The 25,760-nt window shown below is 51.2% G+C and overlaps 2 protein-coding genes across 2 annotated transcripts; one reads left to right on the top strand and one right to left on the bottom strand.

The window, feature by feature from the left end:
* Positions 1 to 837: 837 nt before the first annotated feature.
* Positions 838 to 19,501, top strand: RRM1 (ribonucleotide reductase catalytic subunit M1). The gene is made up of 19 exons (XM_056858492.1): positions 838 to 873; positions 2,448 to 2,536; positions 3,610 to 3,787; positions 4,028 to 4,128; positions 4,733 to 4,792; positions 5,512 to 5,551; positions 6,402 to 6,564; positions 7,143 to 7,284; positions 7,479 to 7,562; positions 7,919 to 8,080; positions 9,102 to 9,181; positions 9,825 to 10,026; positions 10,834 to 10,983; positions 13,409 to 13,630; positions 14,357 to 14,433; positions 15,552 to 15,687; positions 16,351 to 16,446; positions 17,726 to 17,914; positions 19,292 to 19,501. Exons 1-19 carry the CDS (start codon positions 855 to 857, stop codon positions 19,472 to 19,474), a joined length of 2,373 nt encoding a protein of 790 aa, XP_056714470.1. The 5' UTR covers positions 838 to 854; the 3' UTR covers positions 19,475 to 19,501.
* A 4,193-nt stretch (positions 19,502 to 23,694) lies between these two features.
* On the bottom strand, positions 23,695 to 24,678 carry LOC130485588 (olfactory receptor 52K1-like). The gene has a single exon (XM_056858804.1). The coding sequence runs from the start codon at positions 24,676 to 24,678 to the stop codon at positions 23,695 to 23,697; it is 984 nt and encodes a 327-aa protein (XP_056714782.1).
* Between the last annotated feature and the right edge of the window lie 1,082 nt (positions 24,679 to 25,760).

Here is a 25,760-nt window from a genome sequence, read left to right as displayed (position 1 = left end):
TTTTGCTCCGGACCAACAATGCAGCGAAGGGCGGTGCGGCGGTTGGTTGGTTTTTTGAGCAAGCGTGGTGTCCTTCCGCAGCCGCACACCAGCCCTGCAGAGTCGGCCGCTCTCTTCCCTACCTGAGGCTGTGGGGGGGAGGGGGGGCAAGAGAGAAGAATGGGCTCATCAGCGGGGCCATCGTTCAGTGCCTCTCTGGTCGGGTTGCCAACCTCCAGGTGGGATAGCAATCAAACAAACAAATCGTATGTAACCACTCTGGGAAGGCGCTGTTGTTACCTGGAATGAATTAACTGGGCCTGGTTGTGCTATTGCGAGTGTGTCTTTGCCAGCGGTGCTTTTGTGATTGCATCACCTCCGGGGGGGGGGGCTGGAGATCTCCCCCTATTCCAACGAATCCCCAGGTGACAGAGGCAGGGAGTTCCCCAGGAGAAAAGGGCTGCTTGGGGAGGCGGGCTCTATGGCCTGACACCCCCACGGAAGCCCCTCCCCTCCCCAAACCCCGCCCTCCTCAGGCTCCGCCCCCGAAATCTCCGGGGATTCCCCAACCCGGCGCGGGGATCCCTGCCCTGCGGGGACGCCGCCCCGCGTGCGCGCGCAATCAAGCCGGTCACGTGGCGCCGGACCGCGCCCCGCCCCCTCCGTGCAGCGCCCGGGGAGGGGAGCGCCACGTGACCTGCCGCCATCTTTGTGCCGGGCAGCCGCCCTTCCCGCCTTCCCCCGCCCCGCGAGGCCTCGCCAGGGCCCAAGATGGCGGCCGAGGGGCCGGGCTACGGCGGCGCAGGAGGGCCAGCGGCGGTTGGCGGGAGAAGAGCGGGAAGCGCAACGAGTCCGCCGGAGCCGCCGCCGCCGCCATGCACGTCGTCAAGAGAGGTGACCCCCGGGGGGGAGGGGGGGAGGGGGGAGGAAGGGAGCCCCCCACCCCCAGGTGCCGGGGGGGAAGCAACGACCCCCCTCTTCCCGCCAGTCCTCCTCCTGGCGCCGGGAGGGAGGGGTTGAAGCCCCCTCCTATGGGGCGGGGGGGTCCTTGTGCCCCCCCCAGTCTGGAATGGGGGAGCCGAACAATTAATAGGGAAGGGGCTGCGGGGGGGGGTCTGGGCGTTGCATGGGGGGGGAAGAGAACAAAAGCCCCTTCCCCGCTCCAGGGCCGCCCGCCCGGCCCACCTTTGGGCGCGCAGCTGCTGCCCCGCGTGCCTGCCTGGCCAGCCAGCGCAGCAGCCCCGTTCACACGTGACGCTGGCTGCACGGGCCAATGCGTGCACGGCAGCCTGTCCCTTCCACGTGCCTCGAGGCCACTAAGAGCCGGCCGTGTGGCCGGGCTCGCCCCGCCGACCCCAGGCCTCAGGCCCTGGAGGAGGCAGAGGCCTGTGGGGGGGGGCAGGGCCTGGGCCTGGGCCTTGGCAGGGGGCTGCCGGCCGGAGCAGACGAGCCTGACCTGGATGGGCCGTGGGTGGGGGGTCAGGGTCTGGGTCAGGCAGCTTCAGCCTGTGGGGGGGCAGAGCCTTGGCCTTGGCAGGGGGCTCCGCCTAGGAGGCCCCCTGAGACCCCAGAGAGCCGCTGCCAGTCCGAGCAGACAAGCCTGACCTGGATGGACCGTGGGTGGGTGGGGGCTCTGGGCCTGGGTCAGGCAGCTTCAGGGGTCCAAGGAGCTTTTGAGTGTTGACACAACCCAGTTGGGGCTGGGGGGAGAAGGGGAGGCCTCTTGGACCCCCCCCCCCGGGGTTTGGCTCACAGCTGGACCGTCTTCCTCTGCAGGGTTTGAGCAGCCGGCGGGAGGCTCGTGGGCACCAGAAAGACGGACAGGCAGGAGCGGCGGCTCTGCCCCACGACGCTGACACACGCCTAAAACCTTGTTCAGGCTTCCAGATGCCACAAGACACCCCCCCTCTTTGGTTTTGCTGCCCCAGGATAACACGGCTGCCCCTCTGGAATCGTTGCACGCTTTTCGTTTGAGGGGGGCAGCTGGGTTGGTCTGCAGGAAGACAGCTAGATTCGAGTCCCGTTAGCCCCTTGGAGAACAACAATTGGGGTGTGCGTGTGAGCTTTCAAGAGTCAACGATGCTCCCTTCAGCAGATACCAAGCTTTGATTCTCAAAAGTTCATGCCCCCAAAATCTTGTTCGTCTCTAAGGCTCTCTTGGACTCAAATCTACCTGTATGCAATTTTAGACTCCCTTTGCCAAATATCTTTGTGCTGTGTGTGAGTCCCCCCCCCCTTTGCTGGAAAGGGGGCCATTCCTGGAGCTGACTTTTCTAGACCAACTGGCACCAGCAACCCTTTTGCTGGTCCAGAGTGGGATGTGAAACTGACCTGACACACAAGGATTACTCGGGGGACCGCACGGCTTCATCTTCTCTGGTGTTGGAGTAGGCTTTAGTCAGACCCTCCTCAGGCGGTACAAGGGTTTGCCTAGAATTGGGTGACGTTTCTCTCTCTGTCTTTGGCAGATGGCCGCCATGAGCGGGTCATGTTTGACAAGATCACCTCCCGCATCCAGAAACTCTGCTACGGTCTCAACTTAGACTTTGTGGACCCTGTAAGTTTCTCTTATTCTCTTTCAAGAACTGTTATTGTTTGGCAGAAACTTAAATAAATGATGACACATAAGCAGTTAGTGAGTCAGGAAAGTTTTGCTTATTTGTTTTTTATTTATTTAAAGCATTCCTGTGCTAACTCTCCACCCAAATAAGCTCCCCAAGGGAGCAAACATTAAAACGTTTCAACATTAAAATGGCATTTAAAATTAAGTGTGTGTATGTATGTATGTATGTATGTATTTATTTATTTATTTATAAAATAATTCAATAAAAAAAACAGGGAGGAATGCCCATAGCAGTTATTGGGGGTATGCCAGACCAAACCAAACACTCTTCATCCACTTGTGAAAGCCAATACTAGAAGAAGATGGTAGAGAAGAAGAGTTGGTTTTCATACCCCACTTTTTCTCTACCACTTAAAGAAGAATCAAACCAGCTTACAATTGCCTTCCCTTCTCCTCACAACAAACACCTTGTGAGGCAGGTGGGGCTGAGAGAGTTCAGAGAGAACTGTGACTGGCCCAAGGTCACCCAGCAGGCTTCATGTATAGGAGTGGGGAAACCAACCCGGTTCACCTGAGAGTCCGCTGTTCTTAACCACTACACCACACTGGCTATCAAGAGGCGATCTTGTTCTTCCTAATGACAAGGAAGCGTTTGTCTCCACAGTAATTTTTCAAATTTGAAGTTCCATTTGGTGCAGAGAAGCCGCAGGGTGTGCCTTAATCTGATCTGAAAATGAGCCTAGTTCTGTTTCTGGTCCCCCTGACTGTTGGCTCATATCAGGTCTTTTTGGGTACTTAAAGCAATTTGCGACACATAAAGCAATACAGTACAATACAAAGCAGCAGCTCAGAACCAAGCGACATGCACAAGGTTCCAGGTTCAATCCCTGGCATCTCCAGTTAAAGGGACCAGGCAAGTAGGTTATGTGAAAGTCCTCTGCCTGAGTCCCTGGAGAGCCACTGACGGTCTGAGTAGACAATACTGACTTTGATGGACCAAGGCTCTGATTCAGTCCAGAGCAGTTCATGTCGCTCAGGATCAGTAACTCATGTTCTGTCCTGGCCAGGCTCAAATCACCATGAAAGTGATCCAGGGCCTTTACAGCGGGGTCACCACTGTGGAGCTGGACACCCTGGCTGCAGAGACAGCAGCCACGCTGACCACCAAGTACCCGGACTACGCCATCCTGGCAGCAAGAATTGCCGTCTCCAACTTGCACAAAGAAACTAAGAAGATGTTCAGTGGTGAGTGAAAGCCAAATCTCTCCTCTTTTAAAAAATATTCTTCTCTAGTTTACGCTGATTTGGTACAAGTGAGCTAATCTAAATGCTCATGAATCACGGCATGTCTAGCCCTAGCCGTGTGTGTGTGTGTGTGTGTGTGTATGTGAAGGGCAGGGTATGGGGCATGTTTCATATCTGCACAGGGAACTTCTCAGTTTGAAATCTGCTCCCCTTGTTGACGCTTCATCTCTTCCTTTTTAGATGTGATGGAAGATCTGTACAACTATGTGAACCCCAATAACGGCAAACATTCTCCAATGATCTCCAAGGAAACGTTAGACATCGTATTGGCCAACAAAGATGTACGTAGTGCTTTGATGGAGATAGCGGAAGAAGAATCTTTTGAACATATTTCGCAAAAACGGAACAGCCAATGAGAAGCAAAAACTTAGAATAGTGCAAACTCAGGCATCAGCCTGGTGTTTTTGAGGCAGGGTCAAGTACTGTAGAATGAGATGGTGTTAACATATGTGTGTGTTTGTGAAAGCATGCCCTAGAAACAGGGTTGTGGTGGAAGTTCTGTGCGTTCAGAATAGGTGGCCTCTCGAAAACAGATTCTTATCTTGCTCGCTCCTCAGAAGGGCCTGGTTGCACTTTCTTTCTCCTTATGCGCAACTATTTCAGACACCTGCATTCAGATTATTGCCCATTGAAAGATACAACTTTAAGTATATTTTGTCTTTCAGTTTTGTAGGTAGCATGGCAATCAGACTTACTCAGATATATATGAAAGGAAAAACACTTTGTCTCTTGTTTCTCATTGGGTGTCAAGTTTGATTCCCAAAATACATAGAGTCCAGATCACTGAACATCAGGCGGACTTCTAGTTTTTGTTTTAGACACAGAGACTGCAGCGTTGTCTTGGTCTCGATGCTGAATCTAACTGTAAGCTCTTTCTTTCCCCAGCGGCTGAACTCAGCTATCATTTATGATCGGGACTTCTCCTACAATTACTTCGGCTTTAAGGTAAAGAGCTGACCTTGGAGAGTGACAGCTGGAGCAGCTCTTTTCCCTGTAGGAGCCCCAGACAGAGAATATGCAGTTACTATATCTGTTGGTGTGACGGAGGAATGGGGTTAGAAAAAGCAAGATTGGGCATGAGAGTCCTGTTAGTTTCAAACCTTCCTTCACACCTTCTGTGGCCTGAGTGCCCACTTGATGCTCATCACTCCCTCTAGTGGAACCTTTTGACCACTCAGTCCCTGTGGCAGCAGGGTGTCCTACTTTTTTTACTTGCAAGGAAATCCTTCAGCATAGCTGCAAAAACCTTGCCTCTGTCACTGCCTCCCGGCAGGCAGCAGAGAAGTCCAATATGTGCTTCGGAGTCCTTGCTTGGATCCTTGAGATCGGCTAGTGACTGTCCTTGGATCATATGCACCTGCCTTTGATGATGTGACATTACACATTGGTTGAGCTATGTTATATGTGCTCCAGTGCTGAACACAGCTCCATGTTATATGCGAACAACGGTCACCCCACCTCCATAGAGAAACAATGCAAAGTTCACAATGTTTCTCTGAGGAGGGAGGGGAATGGGACGACCCAGTTCTCCAGATTCCACCGCTTCTAACCACTACATCATGCTGGCTCTCCAGGGAGAGTCCAGACAGCCTTTTAAGAATGCTGTGTGATCATTCTAGTGTGCTGTGGCTAATGGATATGTGTTTTTCCTCTCTGTTGTGCAGACTCTGGAGCGCTCGTACCTACTGAAGATAAATTCCAAAGGTAAGCATGGACTGGTCGTTTCCTCAGTCCTGACTTTGTAGCAGGGAGGGCTTAAGGGGGCTTGACTTGTTGACTTGAGGAATTGGTTGGGTTGGTTGTAAATGTCTGGGTTTGCTACTGACAGGGGGTCTGGTCTCTAAAAACATGTGCTGATCTTTGGGGATGGGGCCATCTGTGCCTCAGTGACAGAGCATTTTAATTGATACAGCAGCGGTTCTCTTGTGATCTGGTAAATGAGGCATTTTGAAATCTGAGGTTCCTGATTCTGAGCTTCTGCTCTTACCTCCTGATGTGCTTGAAGCTCTACAGGTCTAGGGAATGTTTAGTCTGGAGAAGAGGAGGTTGAGAGGGGAAACGACTGCTCTCCTTAAGTATTGGAAGGGCTGTCACTTAGAGTAGGGCAGGGAGCTGTTCCTGTTGGCTGCAGAGGAGAGGACTCGCAAGAATGGGTTTAAATTGCAGGTGAAAAGGTACCGGCTGGATATTGGGGATTTTTTTTTTTTTACAGTAAGAGTTGTTCGACAGTGGAATCAGCTCCCCAGGGAGGCGGTGAGCCTCCCCCTTTCTGGCAGTCTTTAAACAGAGGCTGAACAAACACATGTCAGGGATGCTCTAGGCTGATCCTGCATTGAGCAGGGGGTTGGTCTAGATGGCCTGTATGGCCCCTTCCAACTCTGTGATTCTAGGGACAGAACAGGGTAAGCGGGGATGGTGCATGTTGGTATCTGGATCTGACAAAATGAATCGGGCCAAGCTGCCGTGATGGTGCAGAGTCTGTTCTTGAGAAAGGTCTCCCTGGCAAGAGGTGACCCGCCTCTGCTTCCATTTCCTCCTCCTTTCTGGTGTCCAGTGGCTGAGCGGCCCCAGCACATGCTGATGAGGGTGTCGGTGGGAATCCACAAGAACGACATTGATGCTGCCATTGAAACGTACAACCTCCTGTCGGAGAAGTGGTTCACTCACGCCTCTCCCACTCTCTTCAACGCCGGCACCAACCGTCCCCAGCTGTCCAGGTAGCGTGGGAAGAAACCGTGGTGGAGAAGCTTCCCCTGGTTTTGTCTGAACTTCGCTGACCGGCCCTTCTTCCCCGAAGGGGTTTTCAGAAGGCAGCATTGTGGCAAAACGCTATCATGGCTGACTAGCTGGGGCCATTTGCCTGCGGCGCGCTGTGAACCAGGTTCTCTTTTCCTTACTGGTTGTCCTAATTTGGGGGAGGGGGTACGGGTAAGTTAAGACAGAAGTAACTGGTTGAGCTTCTCACAGAAAATTGAAATACAACATGATAAAGTTTATTGTTTGCGGCCAAAGGCCGTTACTATCTGTTTTGTAAAATAGTCATAAATATTAACATTAAAACAGTCCGACCAAAACGTTATGCTGCTAATGAGGCATGCAAGCAGTTACTAATTACTGGAAGTAGGATTGCCTTGTTTGGAAAATCTAAATTTTCAAGGAGCGGCCGTGTTCTGTTTTTTTGTTCCTGTGCAAATGCTGCTTGCTCTCCGGTTTTTGTTTCTGGCTTTGAACACCCGCTCGGGATCTGTCTCTCCTGCCCTTCGGCCTATAATCCTCGGGTCCCTTTTCCATTCAGCTGTTTCCTGCTGTGCATGAAGGATGACAGCATCGAAGGGATCTACGACACGCTGAAGCACTGTGCGCTCATCTCCAAGTCTGCTGGGGGAATTGGCGTTGCAGTGAGCTGCATTCGAGCCACCGGCAGCTACATCGCTGGGGTGAGTTCACTGCTGGGTAGTCGGCGCCAAAGCCGATTGCAGCTTTTCAGAGCGTTTAGCTGCTTCTGCTGTAACTCGTTGTATTTGAAGCAGGCACTGAGTCAGAAAGGAGACGGTCTTTTTGGCGAGGGTTTGGGCCCCTGCCTTGGTAAGAGTTATAAATGTGCTGGGCCTCAGTAGTCTCTTTCTTTCAGACCAACGGGAACTCAAATGGTCTCGTGCCGATGCTGAGGGTGTACAACAACACTGCTCGCTACGTGGACCAGGGAGGCAACAAGGTATGCTGGCTTCATTCATAGGTAGGGAGGCTCTCCCCTTTCCCCATAACCCTCCAAAGAGCTTCTGAAAGTTTGGGGCACCTCCAGCATGGGCAGTTTGAGCAGCTGCATTTGGATGCTGGGGAACACATGGGAGTGTTTGGGTGTTCCTGCTAGAACGAAGGCCTGGGAATCTTCTTCGTAAATTACATTTCAGAAGGGGGTGAGAAATCTTACCCAGGTAGAAGGGTTTTTTGCCGTGTTGTGAAGACAACTTAACACTTCTTTCTGTGAGGCAATCTGCAGCCAGGGGCAGTGAGAGATTTTCCAGTTCAGCTCCTTGTGGCTGCCGTTCTGATTCTGGCTTCCTTTGCCAGAGACCGGGGGCCTTTGCCATCTACCTGGAGCCCTGGCATTTTGACATCTTTGACTTCCTTGACCTGAAGAAAAACACCGGGAAGGAGGAGCAGCGGGCCCGGGACCTCTTCTTTGCCCTCTGGATTCCAGATCTTTTCATGAAACGCGTGGAGACCAACCAGGTGGGGAACTGAGCTTTTGCTACAGGAACATGCCAAGAGTGGGCTTCTTTAGTATGGAGTTTCAGGCAGGTCTGTCTTCAAAGCCATGGAATTGCAAGGTCCGAGTGGCAGCTTTTCTGTTGAGATAAATTCACAACCTGGATGCCGTAGGCCATGAGTTATGGGATAATGCTGATGAACTTTTCACTATTCCTTATTTCTAAGGAAATTACGGACCTGTGGTTTTAAAATCCTTAGTGTAAAACAGTCCTGGATTTGAGATGCATTTTTCAATCATTCGTGTATCAATTCAGTGCCAGTACAGTGTATGGGCTGAACAGTTAGAATCTGATGATGGAGGGGCTGTGGCTCAGTGGTAGAGCATCTGCTTGGCATGCAGAGGGTCCCAGGTTCGATCCCCGGCATCTCCAGCTAAAGGGACTAGGTGATGTGAAAAACCCTTTTCTGCCTGAGACATTGGAGAGCTGCTGCCGGTCTGAGTAGACAATACTGACTTTGATGGACTGAGGGTCTGATTCAAGATAAGGCAGCTTCATGTGTTCATGTATGTGTTCATGTGATGATCTTGTTGGAAATTCAGTCACCCAGCCCTCCTTATGTCTGTCCTCAAGGTGCTTAATGCATGGACCTTCTTTGGAGGTAAGCCACCTCTCAGATCCAGATGAAATTCCAGTCAAAGAATTCTCCAGAGTCTGATGCTTATGGATTTATTTACATTATTTATAGTCCGCCTCTCTGGGAATCTAGGCAGATTGCACAGTGTAATATTATGAGTAACATTATAGTTGTAAAGGAACAGTAGTGGGATAGAATTGCTCTGCATGTTCAGTGACCTGGTGTTTCATGAAATCCTGTGGGGGAATTGTGTCCTTTGCCCATTTTGGTCCCTGATGCTAACAGATGAACAGGAAGTGCTCCTTGTTGAAGACAGGAGGTCCTTGGTAAGCTTCATCCTGTGCTCTGGGACACGGACGGAGTCCTGAGGGCCTCCTCTTGCTGAGCTTCAATCCTTCTTTTATAGGACTGGTCTCTGTTGTGTCCAAATGAATGCCCAGGCCTAGATGAAGTGTGGGGAGAGGAGTTCGAGAAACTCTACGAAAGGTATGAGAAAACAGGCCAGGTTCCCGATGGACTATTTTAAGGCCAGGAATAAAGTTTGAAAAGTGGACTCTCTGCCACTCCGCTAAATTTAAATGACCCCTGACAGATGCCTGCCGTTAACTTTGAAAAAGACCCTCCTTTTCGCTCCATATCTTCTGATGGGTAATTGCAGCCTGTTAAATTGGAGCTGATAGAGAACTTAATGGGGAATGGGCTATGGCATTTTCTAGTTATGCTGGCTTGCAGGAAGTGGGTACGGGAGGCGTTTGATGAACTGGATCTGGACCCAGTCCCCAGATCTTAAGAGCCTGTCTGCACTACAAGCTTAAATCAGTTCTAGCTGTGACCCTTCCCCCAAGGATCTGTAAGGAATCTGTAACAGGATCCTTAGCACTTGTATACTGGACGGGTAGTTCGGAAGCCACTGTAGACACAAATACGTTTGAAGTGTCGGTGAGCATTGCCTCTGCTGACTGTCGGCCAGTCCCCTTGAGATGTGTTTTGGCACACCTGCCCATTCTTCCTTCTGAGCAGAGAATGCCAGTCATGGTTTCGTGTGCCCCCAGTTTTGCCAATGGGAACAAGGAGCCCTTGGGCCTCCTTTCCAGAGACGGCGCTGCCATGCCTCCCCTTTGTGTTGCAGCTATGAGAAGCGGGGGCGTGTGCGCAAGGTGGTGAAGGCCCAGCAGCTCTGGTATGCCATCATAGAGTCCCAGACGGAGACGGGAACCCCTTACATGCTCTACAAGGACTCCTGCAACAGGAAGAGCAATCAGCAAAACCTGGGGACCATCAAGTGCAGCAATCTCTGCACGGAAATTGTGGAGTACACCAGCAAGGACGAGGTAGGCTCGGTGGGTGGGGAGAGGCAGATTTGAATCATGATTAAATGCAGACTGTTTCAGGAGGCGGCCATGTTGATCAGCTGTAGAAGAACTTGATTTGAGTCCGGGAGCATCTTAGCGACTGAGATTTCCAGGGTCTGAGCTTTTGAGAGTCCGAGCTCCCTTCATTTGGTACAAAGGAAGCTTTGACTGTTGAAAGCTCATCTCCTGAAAATCTTGTTTGTTCTTTAAGGTGCTGAGAGCTAGCGTGGTGTAGTAGTTAAGATTAGTGGATTCTAATCTGGAGAACCGGGTTTGATTCCCCACTCCACCACATGAAGCCTGCTGGGTGACCCTTGGCCAGTCAGAGTTCTCTCAGAACTCTCGCAGCCCACGTGGAGGCAGGTGATGGCAAACCACCTCTAAATGTGTCTTGCCTTGAAAACCCTAAGGGGTTGCCATAAGGCAGCTGTGACTTGGTGGCACGCACACACACCCTTTAAGGTGCTGCTGGACTCAAATCTAGCTTTAAATACAGACTGGTCAAATAGACACTCTTCCACATTCTCTATTCAGCTGTGAACTGCTGAATGTGACAAGAGAGAGATGGATGAATCGGATAATTTTAGGTTTCTTTTAGCAGGGGTGGATTTTAATATGACATTGATAGTTGCCACGTTCCCCCACCCCCCCAGTTGATTAAGATCAAAAATTATTTTCAGAGGAAAATTGACCCCCGCCCCCAAATTTTCAGTAGGTCACATGCTCTGTATGAACCTTCTTGCTTTTGCCATTGAGTTTTGTTCCCCCCTCCTCTGCACTTTCCAGGTTGCGGTTTGTAACTTGGCCTCCCTGGCCCTGAATATGTACGTCACCCCAGAACACACGTACGACTTCAAGAAGCTGGCGGAGGTCACTGGAGTCATCGTCCGAAACCTGAATAAGATAATTGACATCAATTACTACCCTGTGCCAGAGGTAGGAAGAAGGGGCTCCGTTGTTGGTGGGTCAGGACGGGGGAACATCAATCTCTGGGGCTGAGGAATTGCCTACTGGGCTACAGGAGGCCAGCGTGGCTAAGCGGATGACCTCGGTGCAAACTGCTGCTCTCCTGGTTTCTCTGTGTGAAAACAAAGAGCATTCTGGTTTCAGTCCTTCCAATCAATGCAGTTGGGGGGGGGCGGTCAAGGGGTCATGAAGCTGTCTACTTATAGCAAAAACTAGGAGAGCTTTCCCCCTGAACCATCAAATGAGGCTTGCAACACCCTCAATAGAGCTGGCGGTGGAGGTTGGGGGGCGGGCGCCCCTCATCACAGCTTCCTGTTTGAGCAGCTCCTGGTACTGGTGATGAAGACGCCGGTTGACCTCGTCAACTGCCTCCGCAACTTCCGAACTCCCTTGCCCCGTGTCAAACTGATTGTCCTAAAAGCCCTCTTGAGCACTGGATCTTGCCTTGCGCCTCCGCCTGGTGCTCACGGTGGAAGGCAACCCCTCCAGGGGCTTCCAAGGTGGAGCAGTGAAACCTGTGACTCCCTGGTCTCAGAGTCCGGCTCCTCGAGTGTCCTCTCACACTGGCGGTTCGGCACTCCCGTTCCGCGGACGGTCTGGACGTGTTTCCCCGACGGCATCTGCCTTGGTTGGTTGGGGAACCCCCGTGGCCCGACTGAACTCCTCGACGATGAGCGGCTGGAGCTCCTGCTCGGCGAGTCCCCCGGACTCCTCCCTTGTGCACCGGTCGGCTTCCTCTGTGGTGATCCGCGCGGTCTCCTCCCCGGTGTGCTGCTTGGTCTCGTTGTCCTTCTCATGGGCACAGTGCGCGGCTACTAACCTGGCGAGCCGCTCCACGTCCTCCTGGGCGAGCTGTGCCTCTTCCAGGAGAAGGGCGAGGCATCTAACCTCCCCTTGGGCCCATTGAGCCGCTTGGCTCCCTCTTGGTCGAGGTCCCTCAGGAGCAGCTGGTCAGCCGCCATCTGGGCACATTGCACGGTTACCAGCCCGGCGAGCCACTCGATGTCTTTCTGGGCAAGTCGTGCCTCCCTCAGGAGCAACTGTCGGAGGTCCTCCTCTGATGCCCCCGCCATAGCGTTGGAAGGGAACACGACCCCCAGTCCAAAGGTTTGAGAATATTTGAGAATAGGGATTAGCAGCCTAATGTCAAACTCAGGCGTCTGTCCCTAGCATCCCAAAAAGCACACACACCCAGGCAGGTGATTCTAAGCAATACTACTTTATTAGGAGCAAAAAGACAGATTAGAAGAAGCTGACTGGATAACACGCAGGTAGAGCTGCTAATGACTTTTGGTATGCGAGGTACAGGTTAAAAGCATTCAAGGCAGGGAAAGCAAAACAGTGAAGTTACTTTGAGATATCGATTCCCAGGGAGAGAAGCCATAACATCAAACGTCTGAGATAATCAGAGGAACCGAAATTGTACACAAGATTTATGAGCATAAGAATCAGACCTTGAGAAGCAGCCCCTGGCCTGCATATGTCATGAGCCTGTATTCCAGTAGGTAGCACGGACCTGACAGCTGCCGCTCTTGTTTTGAAAAGTTAACAATCACTGCTAAATGCTGGCTGGTGTGATGGCTTGGCCAGGAAAGACAGCGGGGTATAAATCTAATAAAGAAATGCTGCAGACAGAAAGCTTCCCACTTCAAAGGTGACATAATTTCAGTTGTAAAGCACTTTCAGACGTTCTGAATAATGCATTAAGAGGAGGGGCCGTAGCTCAGGGGTAGAGCCTCTGCTTGGCATACAGAAGGTCCCAGGTTCAATCCACGGCATCTCCAGTTAAAGGGACCAGGCAAGTAGGTGATGTGAAAGACCATAGGCAGATGATGAGAGGGAGGGCATCGGCCATCTTCTGGTCACTAGGGGTGTGAAGGGGGGATGTAGCTGTGAATTTCCTGCATTGTGCAGGGGGTTGGACTTGTTGGCCCTGGTGGTCCCTTCCAACTCTATGATTCTAAGACCTCAGCCTGAGACCCTGGGGAGCCGTTGCCGGTCTGAGTAGACAGTACTGACTTTGATGGACCAAGGGTCTGATTCAGTTTAAGGCAGCTTCATGTGTGCATTTGTGTTCAATTTCAGTTAACTTCCAATGTACTTCAGTGATGGTTTGCAAGTGAATTTTGCCATTCCACACAGTAAAATTCAGTCGCAAAGTGGATTGGAAGTGCATTATTCAGAATTTGTGAAAGCTCCCCTTGGGGACTGAACCAAGCATTGTGCGAAAGGTCCAGGGTTGCTGGGGAAGCAGGAATTTGGGCCAAGATAAATCAGAATTAAAATGCATTATCGAATACTAGAAGGGTAACCTGTCTTTGGGGGGGGGGTGCCTGCAATCAGAACCACGGGGTTTCGCATGATTATCCCTGCTTCCTCCCTCAATGTCTCGTAGGCGGAGCTCTCCAACAGGCGCCACCGGCCGATCGGCATTGGGGTGCAGGGCCTGGCGGACGCTTTTATCCTCATGAGGTTCCCTTTCGAAAGCCCGGAGGCCCAGCTGCTCAACCAGCAGATCTTTGAGACCATCTACTACGGTGCCCTGGAAGCCAGCTGTGAACTGGCCAAAGAACACGGGCCTTACGAGACCTACGAGGGCTCCCCTGTCAGCAAAGGCGTAAGTGGTGCAAGTTGAAAATGGTTTTATGCTGAAGGACACCCTCGTGGGCATCGTGGCTAGGCGGGTGGCAACCCGAGAAAGCCAGCGAGGCGTAGTGGTTAAGAGTGGGGGACTCTGGCGAATGGGTTTGATTCCCCACTCCTCCATATGAGCGGTGGATGCTAATCTGGTGAACTAGATTTGATTCCCCACTCCTCCATATGAAGCCAGCTGGGTGACCTTGGCCCAGTCTCAGTTCTCTTAGAGCTCTCTCAGCCTCAACTACCTCACAGGGTGTCTGTTGTGGGGAGGGGAAGGGAAGGCGATTGTTAGCCACTTTTGATTCTCCTTAAAAGGTCGAGAAAATCGGCGTATAAAAACCAACTACTTTTTAATTGAATTTTATAATTTAAAAAATATTCTATATATTTTAATGTTTGCCACCTTGTGGACTCTGGATGGAAAGACAGCATAACAATGTTTTAAATTAATAAGTAAATGTTATTGGATTTATACTCTCTCAAAATGTTTGGAATGCTATTTGATCTAATCATGGTTATCTTTGGAGAAACTTTTTGTCCTTTAATACCCACAGCAAGAAGTCTTTGCCCCAAAGGAGCCTGCCGTTCTGTGGGGTGTCCCCCCCAATTCTGTGGGCTTTGTTATGGTATGAGGCAGGCTCCGTGGTGCTCAGCTCTGTGGCCTGTTGGGTCTGACCTGTTTCTGCCTTTCCTGTGTCTTTAGATCCTTCAGTACGACATGTGGAACGTCACCCCCACTGACCTCTGGGACTGGAAAGCTTTAAAGGAAAAGATTGCAAAGTGAGTAAGTTCAGTGTGGTTCAGTGTGTGTGATAGCAGGGAGAGGGCAGGCACAGAGGGTACGGAGCTGCACACGGAGGGAGGTGAGAGATTTCACCAAAGGACATTTTTGTAGTGAGCTTGAGGGTATTACAATAGCAGCTTATGACTTGAGGCACAACGTGCGGGAAAATTCCTCTGCGCAATCCCATTGACATAAATGGGATCCAGTGTGGTACAGTGATTGGAGACCAGACTAGGATGACCTAGTGTGTCTGTCCCAGCCTGGCCTACCTCACAGGGCTGTGTTTTTACCACATCCTGTCGGAAACACACGTACACTGGACATGTCACCGTAAATGTGCCCAAGTGCTAAAGCTAAGGCTCCAAGCATCTGAGCAGCCAATTATCTGGGGCAGGGGGTGGGGTGGAATTCAGGGAGCTCCTTTGTGTTGGTGGGTATTTCTGCTGCTGCAAGAGAGCCCAGGTGATTTGCAGCTGCTAAAAAATGCACTTTGGGGAACAGATTCTGGCCCAGAATACGGCAAAAAGATGAAATCTGGAAAGTTTGCATTTGCCTTTGGGGACTCCCCCCCCCCCGTTTGTTATGTTTTGTTAACGTGTGGTTTTGTGTGTTGTGCAGTTGAGTAATGTGTTTTTTATAAAAATACATGGTTGCATAAAAAGGTTTTGTGCAAAACGTGGGAAGAAGAATAAGAATTGGTTTTTATATGCCGACTTTCTCTAACGCTTAAGGGATACTCAAACCGGCTTACAATCACCTTCCCTTCCCCTCCCTACAACAGACACCCTGTGAGGTAGGTGGGGCTTAGAGAATGTGACTGGCCCAAGGTCACCCAGCTGGCTTCGTGTGTAGGAGTGGGGAAACAAATCCAGTTCACCGGATTAGCCTCCGCCACTCATGTGGAGGAGTGGGGAATCAAACCAGGCTCTCCAGATCAGAATCCACCACTCCAAACCACTGAGCTTAACCACTACACCATGCTGGCTCTCTTTGCCTATCTTCCATTCTTTAAATTTGCTCAGAATTGCACTTCCCTGAATTAGTGCTGAAGGTGAGGCCTCAGTTTTCTGAGCTTCCTCACTATCCAGTTTCTTCTTGCTTCTGCATGAACTAGGTATGGCATTAGAAACAGCCTCCTCCTTGCCCCAATGCCAACGGCGTCCACCGCTCAGATCTTGGGCAACAATGAGTCTATTGAGCCCTACACCAGCAACATTTACACACGCAGAGTTCTCTCTGGAGAGTTCCAGGTAAGAAAGTCGAGATCATCTTTCTAGCTGGCTGTTTTGTTGAGAAACTGATTGTGAGAACCCCAGTGTCAGGGCTGCAGTGTGAGGATCTCTTCTGGTGAGCCCACAAGAGAGGGCCTTTTTAGTGGCAGCCCCACGATTATGGAAGAATCTCCCTAGGGAGGTCACCTGGCCCCCTCTATCTTCAGGAAGCAGTTGAAGACAGTTTTATTTAGGACTGCATTTGACTGATTTAGCTTTTATTTATTGGCAGTCCTAATTGGAGGTTTTAAATTGTGGTATCTTATATGCTGTTTATCATTGTTGTTTTATATATGTTGTTTTTATCATGTTTTTTAAATAATCGCTTTATTTATATCGTAAGGCACCTTGAGTTCTGCAAGGGAGAAAGGCGGCTAATAAATGTTTAAATAAATAAAAACAAATAAAGCAATATGAAGTTGTTTTTCCTGGTGGGACGGGCCGGTTACAGATTCAAGATGCTCGCCCTGATGACGAAGGACATTGTGAGGCTGCTGACCGGCATGTGGGATTTAAGATGAGCCACTTGGCTGTGGTCATAATCCAGAGGTTTCTGGTGGGGAAGGACTTAAAGGAACCTTTGGTCCAGTGGAGGCTGGTGACTTGTGAGCCTGACTTGGGATGTTTTTTTTGGCCTTCCAGATCGTTAATCCCCACTTGCTGAAAGACCTGACAGAGAAAGGCCTGTGGAGCGAGGAGATGAAGAACCAGATCATCGCCTACAATGGCTCCATCCAGGTACCTCAGGGGAGCAGCCCCGGCCTGGCCTGTGCCAGGGGGTGGGGGTGGGGGCCTGCCCTGGGACATCCGTTCCTCTTCTCCAACCAGGCTTGGTGTGCCAGGCAGCGAATGGCTCAGGCTGGGTGTCCAGGATGCTTTTTGTACTGTTGGGTCTTGGCAGAATTTAGGGGGCAGGTCATGTGAAACCTCAGAGTGTCTCTTTGCTAAGTGTGTTGTTTCCATGAAGAGAGTGGGGAGCCCTGGGCACCCTTTCCTTCCCTGGCATGAGGCTCACAGCTCAGGTGGAAGTGAGACGGCCAAGAAGCCTGCTTTGTCCACAGAAGCCTGCTCTGAGCCAGCCGGCCGTGTTGTGAAGCCTGTGGGCCTTCGACCTCTCTCTCAGCCTTCTGATTTCTCCCTAGCAGCTCAAGCAAGAGAGAGAGAGAGTGAGATCGCCAAGGAGAGCCAGCTGGCTCTGGAGAAAGGGGAGTGAAACTGCCAACAAACCACTGCAGCCGTCTTGTCCTCTCCTGGCAGCTCTTCGGGCTTCAGAGAGGCTGTGGAGAAGGGTGGGCGGTTGCTGGAGACAGAGCCCTTTCCTTCCATGAGATCTGCCCCACAGGAAGCCCACAGCGTGCCTTCCTTGAGGCAGTGGCCTTGCTGGCTGTCCTGTGACATGGGGTGGGGGCCACATTGGGGGAACCGTGCTCAAAGAGGCCACAGATGGCATGTTAAAGGGATGTTAAATGGGAGGGGCCATGGCTCAGTGGTAGAGCATCTGCTTGGCATGTAGAAGGTCCCAGGTTCAATCCCCGGCATCTCCAGTTAAAGGGGCTAGGCAGGTAGGTGTTGTGAACGACCTCTGCCTGAGACCTTGGAGAGCTGTTGTCAGTCTGAGTAGACAATAATGACTTTGATGGACCAAGGGTCTGATTCAAGATAAGGCAGCTTCATGTGACTAGTATTCATTTGGGGAGGGGCCATGGCTCAGTGGTAGAGCATCTGCTCGGCATTCAGAGAGTCCCGGGTTCAGTCCCCTGCATTTCCAGTTAAAGGGGACTAGGCAAGTAGGTGACATGAAAGACCTCTGCCTGAGACCCTGGAGAGCCACTACCTGTCTGAGTAGACAATACTGACTTTGATGGACCTTGATGGTCTGATTCGTATAAGGCAGCTTCATGAGTTCAAAGAACTGCATGTGGCCCCTGAGCCGCTGAGTGAGTATCTCTGCCGTAAATCCATCTGTGTCACCGTCACCACCTCCGAATCCTTGAGTGGCAGCCCTCCTGCCTTCCAGAACATCCCTGAGATTCCTGAGGACTTGAAGCAGCTCTACAAGACGGTCTGGGAGATCTCCCAGAAGACTGTGCTCAAGATGGCGGCGGACCGGGGGGCTTTCATCGACCAGAGCCAGTCCCTGAACATCCATATCGCGGAGCCCAATTACGGCAAACTGACCAGCATGCACTTCTACGGGTGGAAGCAGGTGCGTTGGGGGGGGGGGGGGGAGAGGGAAAGGGTGGAGGGCAGAGCCTGCTCCTGTCTGTCCCAAGGGTTTCTGCTGAGGCATGAGAGCATCTGGGGCAACTGCCTTCTCTCCCCGTTGCTGTCATAGCCACGGCCCCCCTGCTGTTCAAAGCCCCTCACCCCAACTGTGAGCAGGGCTTCACCAGAGGCATAGGCTGCCTTCAGGGGAAGAATCCTGCCCTTCTGCTTTGCACACTAGAGGTGATCCCGTTTTATGGTCCATTAAAGATCGTGCTTGTTAGGACGAAGAGGAGGAAAGAGTGATCAGGGATTGAGCCCAATCCTCAAACGGATGTGGCCACTCCCCCTTCTTCCATTGGAGCCATCAAGTGTTTTTTTTTTTGGGTGGTGGTGGTGGAGGGGAGCATCGTCCAAAAATCTGAGAGTAAAAAAGCAGGGATGGTAGGACTTGAACCCAGGCCCCCTACATGAAAGAGCAACGCCCTGATCCATAGCATTGGGCACTTAGTGAGTGCTCATATCCGGAGCTTAGTGGCTTCTTTGGGGCTGGATATGTGGCGCATCCCTTCCAGTTCCATATGTGGGATCCAGGACTCCTGGCCCAGGAGTGGAATGGGGGGTCCCTGTGTGTTGCTTGAGACTAGTGGGGTATAAGAGGAGTTCTGCTGGATCAGACCACTGAGGGGCCATCCAGTCCACTGGCCAACCAGTTCCTCTGGAGTACCAACCACTGGGCACAGAGGCCAAGGCCTTCCCCCGATGCCGTCTCCTGGCCCTGGGATTCAGGGGTGGAGGTTCTTTTTAGCCCCATAGCTCATAGTCGCATATAGACCAATAGATCTCTCCTCCATCATCAGTTCAACAGATGAGCACCCCCTGGCAAAGGTCTCCCCGAAGGCATTATTTCTTAATAGCATTTTGCCACTTTAAAAACCTGTTCTGTATAAATGCGTATCCTGCCTCTGGAAGACAGTCTCAGACCAGTTTACCCAGTTGTTCAACACTGATAAAAAGTGGTTGGAAGTCATTTGCCTCTGGCTTCCTGCCCTGCCCTGCCTTTGTTTCCTCACTGCTTCCCCCATGTCTATATCCTTGTTGAGCCCCTCCTGCCACTCGCTCTGCCACACGGTGCCTCATCTTTGGAAAGAACACAGACTTGCCAGCTCATCTTCCTTGCCCTGACTGAATCCTCCCTCTTCAACAAATCACCTTTGGCTCCCCTTCCTTCAAGTAACTTGACCCTCGTGACTCCGTGCCTGGCCTCGGCTTCTCTTCTTGTCTGGCCTGTTCTAGGCGGTGAGCCGGCCTCTTGGCTTGCTCTAGCACTGTGTTGTGCCATGATTGTCTCCCCTGACCCCTGTTTTGCGGCCCGCAGGGTCTGAAGACCGGCATGTATTACCTGAGGACGAAGCCGGCGGCCAACCCCATCCAGTTCACCCTGAACAAAGAGAAACTGAAGGAGAAGAGCTCCAGAGAAGAGGAGGAGAAGGAGCGGAACAAGGCAGCCATGGTGTGCTCCCTGGAGAACAGAGACGAATGCCTCATGTGCGGCTCCTAAGGGGCTACCAGGCACGGCCGAAGTCCCCGTCCCCCACCCCACAGTTATATAGATCTAGTGTACTTAGGGGGTGTGGAGAAGCTGCATCTCTCTGCCTTGGGGGAAGACAAGGATTTCCGGAGAAGCATGGGGGGCTTGTATTTCCCTGAGCTGGCAAAGCTGTCTTGTTTGGGGGAGGAGGCTGTATGGGGGGGAAACAGGAAAGCATCCGTACGGACCGCTGCTATAGCCAATCTTTTCAGGAACCTTTAAGTGCCCTTTACAGTCTTGCATTATGCATCACAGAAAGACGACTTTTGTAAGTATTCATGTGAAGAAGAGTTCGTGTATGTTACACTTAGGGGATTAGACTCCTTTGACAATCTGGTGCCCACCGTTTAGCTCCTGTGCCGCCGCCAAAGAGAGGTGGCTTCTGGGATAGCTGTAGTTGTAGGTGGCTCTGCCTGTCCCCTGAGCGCTCTCACAGTCTGGGTGTGTGCAGGTGGGTCATGAGTCTCACAAAGAAGTTTAGCTCTCGTCTGTCCATAGACAGTTCCTGTCATAACACTGGCTGTGCTGTTCATCTCGAGCGGACACAGAGGTGTGCTGTTTAGGACACACAACCTTTTTTTGTTCTATAGTTGGAGAAACCACGGAAGACTGTAGGTTAAGCATCCCAAGTGTGTTTGGTTTAGCAGTGTTATTCTTTGCAATAAAGCTGCTATGAAACACCCCTGCCCTTTTTTCAAGAGCTGCGTTCGTTATGCTGGGCAATTTTTATAAGCAAAGGATTGTTAAGGCTTTCTCTTTTGCCCCTAGGCCAGGGTAATCAGAATGCGGTGGCCCAAAGTCTTCACTATTTATTGAGTTCAGGTCTTTCACAAGAAGACCTGAATCCTCTCAACCAATTCAGACGCATCAATAAAGCCAGAGCGTGAAGTAGGTGTTGTCGTGTTCCTTGAGGGGAAAGGGCCTGGGAATGTAGACCTTACGTGAGGGTTGGGGGACGAGAATCAGCCAAGGTCTTAGCTTGCGGGCTCTGCACAGGACATAAGAAAAGCCCTACTGGATTAGATCCAGACCCCTCAAGTCCAGCAGTCTGTTCACACAGTGGCCAACCAGGTGCCTCTAGGAAGCCCCCGAACAAGGTGACTGCAGCAGCATTACCCTGCTTGTGTTCCTCAGCACCTAATGTAATAGGTGTGCTCCTCTGAGGTTGGAGAGAATAGCCATGCATCATGACTAGTATCTGTTTTGACTAGTAGCCGTGGATAGCCCTCTCCTCCATGAACATGTCCACTCCCCTCTTAAAGCCTTCCAAGTTGGCAGCCATCATCCTGGGGCAGGGAGTTCCACAATTTAACTAACAATTTAAAGATTCAGCCAGCAAGTGTTCTTGTCATCTTCTGAGTTTGGCTTAATGTGCAGCTTTCGAACCCACTTTTCAGGCAAGGTCTAAATAAACTGGAAGGTTATGGGATGGCTGGCTGGGGGCGGGGTCTGAGTCAGGATGAACATTCGAGATCTGTCAAAATCGAAGGAATCGAAGGGCCAGACTTTGCTCTGGGCGTGTTCCCTGGGGCTACACCCAAACATTTTAAACCAAACTTTGCCATGGAAAGGTGGTGCTGCATGGGACCGGTCATTAGTTTCTCCCCATTCAGTGCGATTGATCCATCCTTGTTCACAAGGGCCCGTTCAGCTCTGTCCCCAACTCCCCACCTTCTGACTTGTGGGCCTTTAGAGATGCTAAGGCTTGCCTCCAAATGCCCACCCCTGCACGGCCAGCTCCCAACACCCTGCTCCCAATGAAAACACTTCAGTACTATAAATTGAATATGGCCGGCTGTGGTAACAATCTCCAGCCCAGAGTTTGTTACCAGGGTTTCTTCACGCGTCACACAGCAACGAACCCAGCTTCCCTACCACGTGTGGAGGCAACAGGGCCCCTCTGACAATCATGGCTCCCCGGTGTGGGTATGTGGGGTGGTAGCGGTCTTTCGAGGAGCCTGCCTGTCCTGCAGATTCAGGCCTGTCCTTAAAATTTCTGCTTCCAAGCCTGTTGGCGTCCTCTGCCCTGCTCCTGGGCTTATTTCTTCTGCGCCCTTTGGAGAACTTTCCGTAAATAATCTAAGCCAGAAAGCGAATGGGAAGCAACTCTGTAGAAACTATAGTAACATGCACTGTTCCTCCTTTTGGTTTAGTCTGTTCTCTGCTTGAAAACCTGCACCAAGGAAACCCAAATGCTGAAACAGGAATAAGTGCTAGAAATTGTGTGAAGCAGCCCCTGCGCCTTTATTTTCCCAACAGCTAGGGGTGGTGCACTGGGTGGAGGTGGGCATGGCATTGCTGGGTCGCCCTGGGCAGGAAACTCCCTGTGCCAGGGAGTGTAATGTGCATTGCCGCTCCAGTGTCCCTGGCACACAAATTTGAACACACATGAATCTGTCTGATGCTGATTGAGACCCTTGGTCCCTCAAGATTGTCTACTCAGACTGGCAGCAGCCTTCCAGGGTCTCAGGCAGACGTCTTTCACGACACCTCCTGCTTGGTCCTTTTAACTGGAGATGCTTCCAGGGATTGAACTTGAGACCCTTCTGCATGCAAAGCAGATGTTCTCCCATTGAGCCACAGCTCCTCCCCTGTTTGTTTATTTAATTCATTTATATCCTGCTTTTCTCCCCAATGGGGACCCAAAACAGCATACATCGTTCTCGCCTCCATTTTATCTTTGCAACAACCCTGTGAGGTAGGTTAGACTGATTGGCCCAAGGTCACCCAGTGAGCTTCCATGGCAGATTGCAGGTTTGAACCTGGGTCTCCGTTACTAGCTTAGAATTTACAAACCGATCTGAAGAATGAAGCTTTGGAGCATGCCAAGAAGACACGTTAAAAGAACTGGAATATTTATTTACGTACTGAAGCACAGAACTGAAATCTACCAAAGGATCCTTTGCGCCCCCCACCCCCCTTGGGTCAAGAAGCAGTGTCTGGTAGGTGGAGACTTCAAAGGCAAACAGAGGAGCCAAACATTTTCTTTTTTGGATTTTTAAAAGGAACAGTTTCACGAAATAACATGAGCCCTGATGGATCAGACCAGTGAGGGTGTATCTAGTCCAACATCCCGTCTCACACTGCAACCAATCAGTTCCTCTGGAGGGCCGACAACAGTCCACAGAGGCCAAAGCCTTCCCCTGCTGTGGTCCCCTAGAAGTGATATTCAGAGGTTGACTGCCTCTGAACATGGAGGTTCTCTAGTCACTGTGGCTATTAGCCACTGATAGACCTTCATGAATCTCTCCCCTTTCAAGGCTGTCTGTGCCTGTGGTCCTCAGTGCCCCCTCTGGCAGTGAACTCTACATTTTAATCACTCTCTTTGTAAAGAGGTCTACTGCCCATCTGCCTTTGAATTCTGGTATTTTGGGAGAGGGAGGAAAAGTTCTTTTTGCTAACTCTCTCCACCCCCCTCCACCCCCTGCACAATTTTATAAACCTCCATCATGTCATTCCCCCCCCACCGCAAGTCATCTCCTTTCTAAACTGAACAGTCCCAGTCTCTCCAGCCTTTCCTCAAAGCGAAGGTGCTCCAACCCCCTAATCTTGGTTGTCTTTTTCTGTGCTTTTTCCAGCTCTGTGATGTCAATTTTGAGATACGGTGACCAGAACTGCAGACCGTATTCCAAACGAGGCTGCGCCATAGATCTATACAGGGGCATTATAATATCGGCCGTTTTATTTTCAATCCCTTTCCTAATAATCCCCAACATAGAGTTTGCCCTTTTTGTTACTCCAACACACTGGGTTGACACTCTCATTGATCTTCTATGACCCCAAGGTCTTTTCCCCTTTCAGTCTCGTCAAGGCCAGACCCCATTAGCATATACATGAAGTTTCTCAGTGGAACAGGCTTCCTTGGGAGGTGGAGGGCTCTCCTTCCCTGAAGCAGAGGCTAGATGGCCATCTGTCAGCAATGCTGATTCTATGACCTTAGACAGATATTGAGAGGGAGGGCATCCTGGCCATCTTCTGGGCATGGAGTAGGGGTCACTGGGTGTGTGTGTGTGTGTGGGGAGAGGTAGTTGTGAATGTCCTGCATTGTGCAGGGGGTTGGACTAGATGACCCTGGTGGTCCCTTACAACTCTTATGATTCTATGATTCTAAGTTGGGATGTTCTGTTGTGCATCACGTTACAGCAGCCTCTACCATTTTGTTCCTGGTCGTCTCCTAAGTTGCTGCTCAGTTATTCGTTACAGCGGACGAAAGATACCTGTGCATGACCGGCCGGCCTCCTCCAGAGCGATCTCTGGACGCGCTGCCTGATCTCCTGGGTTCTGATGCCGTAGATGATGGGGTTGATCGTGGACGGGAGCAGCAAGTAAACGGCGCTCAGGAGGTTGTGGACGTCCTGCGAGACGGAGCGGCCCACTCTGTACACGATGGACGAGGAGAGGCAGGAGGAGTACATGAAGAGCATCACCAGCAGCTGGGTGCTGCAGGTGTGGAAGGCTTTCTGCCGGAGGCTGCCTGAAGCGATCTTCAGGGCGGCGTGCACGATCAGTGCGTACGACACCAGGATACAGACCGTGTCGAAGACGATAATGAAGGCTCCTATCACCATTCCCATGAGACTGTTCCGAATTGTGCTTCCACAGGCCAAGCTCACCAGTGCCATGTGCTCACAAGCAAAATGTCGGATGACGTTGGAACGGCAGAAGGGAAGGTTGGAGGCCAGAGAGACCATGGGGCAGACCACAGACAGGGCTCGCAGGAAGGCCGCCAGGCTCAGCACGGCCAGGAGATGCTTGGTCATGATGTCTGTGTATCGCAATGGGTTGCAGATGGCGACATACCTGTCCAGAGCCAAGGCGAGAAGGATGGAGGAGTCCAGGATGATCATCAGGTAGATGAAAAACATCTGGAGCAAACAACTGGGCAGAGAGATGTGGTAGGGATGGAGCAAGAAGCCCACCAGCATTTGTGGGAGAACGGCATTGGCCCCACACAGTCCAATGGTGGAGAGGAACAAGATCAGGAAGTACATGGGGCTATGCAAACTCTCCTCCACCTGGATGATGTAGATCACAGTGCAGTTGGCCACCAAGTTGATCAGGTAGAGGCAGAAGAATGGAATAAAAAGGAGAGATCTGGATTCTCGCAGGCCGGGGAAGCCGAGCAGAACAAACTCCGTGTGGGAGAAGTTCCCGACTGCTGGGGGCTTCCTCATTCTGAAGATGTTCTCAAAATTAGCTAAATACAGCTTGGGAGCAGAAGGGGAAAGTGGGTTCCACCAAGGGCATGAGAAAGAAAAGAGGTGGACTCATGAAGGCAAATTTCAATTTATGTGACTGTCGCATTTTTTGTCATAGTTTTATTGATACCTAAGGTCAGGGGAGATTGATCCTGGTGTAGATGAGCTTCTGGGTGCAGTGTAATCACGTGCAGAGCTGTGGAGCTGCCTGCCTTACACTGAATCAGACCTCTCAGCCCATCAAGGTCTTTATTGCCCACTCAGACTGGCAGCAGCTCTCCAGGGTCTCAGGCGGAGGTCTTTCTTTTTTAACTTTCTCCTTTTTAAACTGGAGATGCCAGGGATTGAACCTGGGACCTTCTGCATGCCAAGCAGATGCTCTATCAATGAGCCACAACCCCTCCCTCAACCTGTGGGTAGCCACAGTTTTGGCAGCAGCAACCAAGCAAGGGATGGGTCAAGCACAGCTGGCATTGGGAGTCCTTGGGCAAACCAGGCTGGCGCTGGCACAGCCCCCAGGCTCAAAGAGTGGGAGGGCTCACAACCGGGCAGGTGGTAGTTTCAGAGATGAATGACAGATACGCCATGCAGTGTGTTTGTGTGTGTGTGGAGAGCAGTGGGGAATGAAGGCGTCTCAGCATCATGCCCACAATTCTTAAAACATACCCTTCCCTGCCTCTGCGTCTTCAGCTGCCTGTTTTCTGATATTATAATGGAAGCATGCAAAGTCTCACTTCTCACAAACAGGCATGGAAATATTGTCGAAGGCTTTCACGGTCAGAGTTCATTGGTTCTTGTAGGTTATCCGGGCTGTGTAACCGTGGTCTTGGAATTTTCTTTCCTGACGTTTCGCCAGCAACTGTGGCAGGCATCTTCAGAGTAGTAACACTGAAGGACAGTGTCTCAGTGTCAAGGGTGTAGGAAGAGTAATATATAGTCAGAAAGGGGTTGGGTTTGAGCTGAGTATTGTCCTGCAAAAGTATTGTCCTGTAAGTATCAAGATAATGTGCTAATGAGGGTATGGTATGTTAATATGGAACCATTGTATCCTGAAGTGA

The sequence above is a fragment of the Euleptes europaea genome, chromosome 12, assembly GCF_029931775.1.
Source record: "Euleptes europaea isolate rEulEur1 chromosome 12, rEulEur1.hap1, whole genome shotgun sequence".
In the NCBI taxonomy this organism is placed as follows: Eukaryota; Metazoa; Chordata; class Lepidosauria; order Squamata; family Sphaerodactylidae; genus Euleptes; species Euleptes europaea.
Note: the sequence above shows the minus strand (reverse complement) of the source record. Positions and strands in the feature narration are given on the sequence as shown.

Excerpts from the sequence above, each read along its gene's own strand:
- RRM1 (XM_056858492.1), top strand. Across the intron at positions 5,552-6,401 it reads ACTGAAGATAAATTCCAAAG|TGGCTGAGCGGCCCCAGCAC; the intron begins GTAAGCATGGAC and ends TCTGGTGTCCAG. Across the intron at positions 14,434-15,551 it reads TTAAAGGAAAAGATTGCAAA|GTATGGCATTAGAAACAGCC; the intron begins GTGAGTAAGTTC and ends TGCATGAACTAG.
- LOC130485588 (XM_056858804.1), bottom strand. The coding sequence starts at position 24,678 with ATGAGGAAGCCCCCAGCAGTCGGGAACTTCTCCCACACGGAGTTTGTT.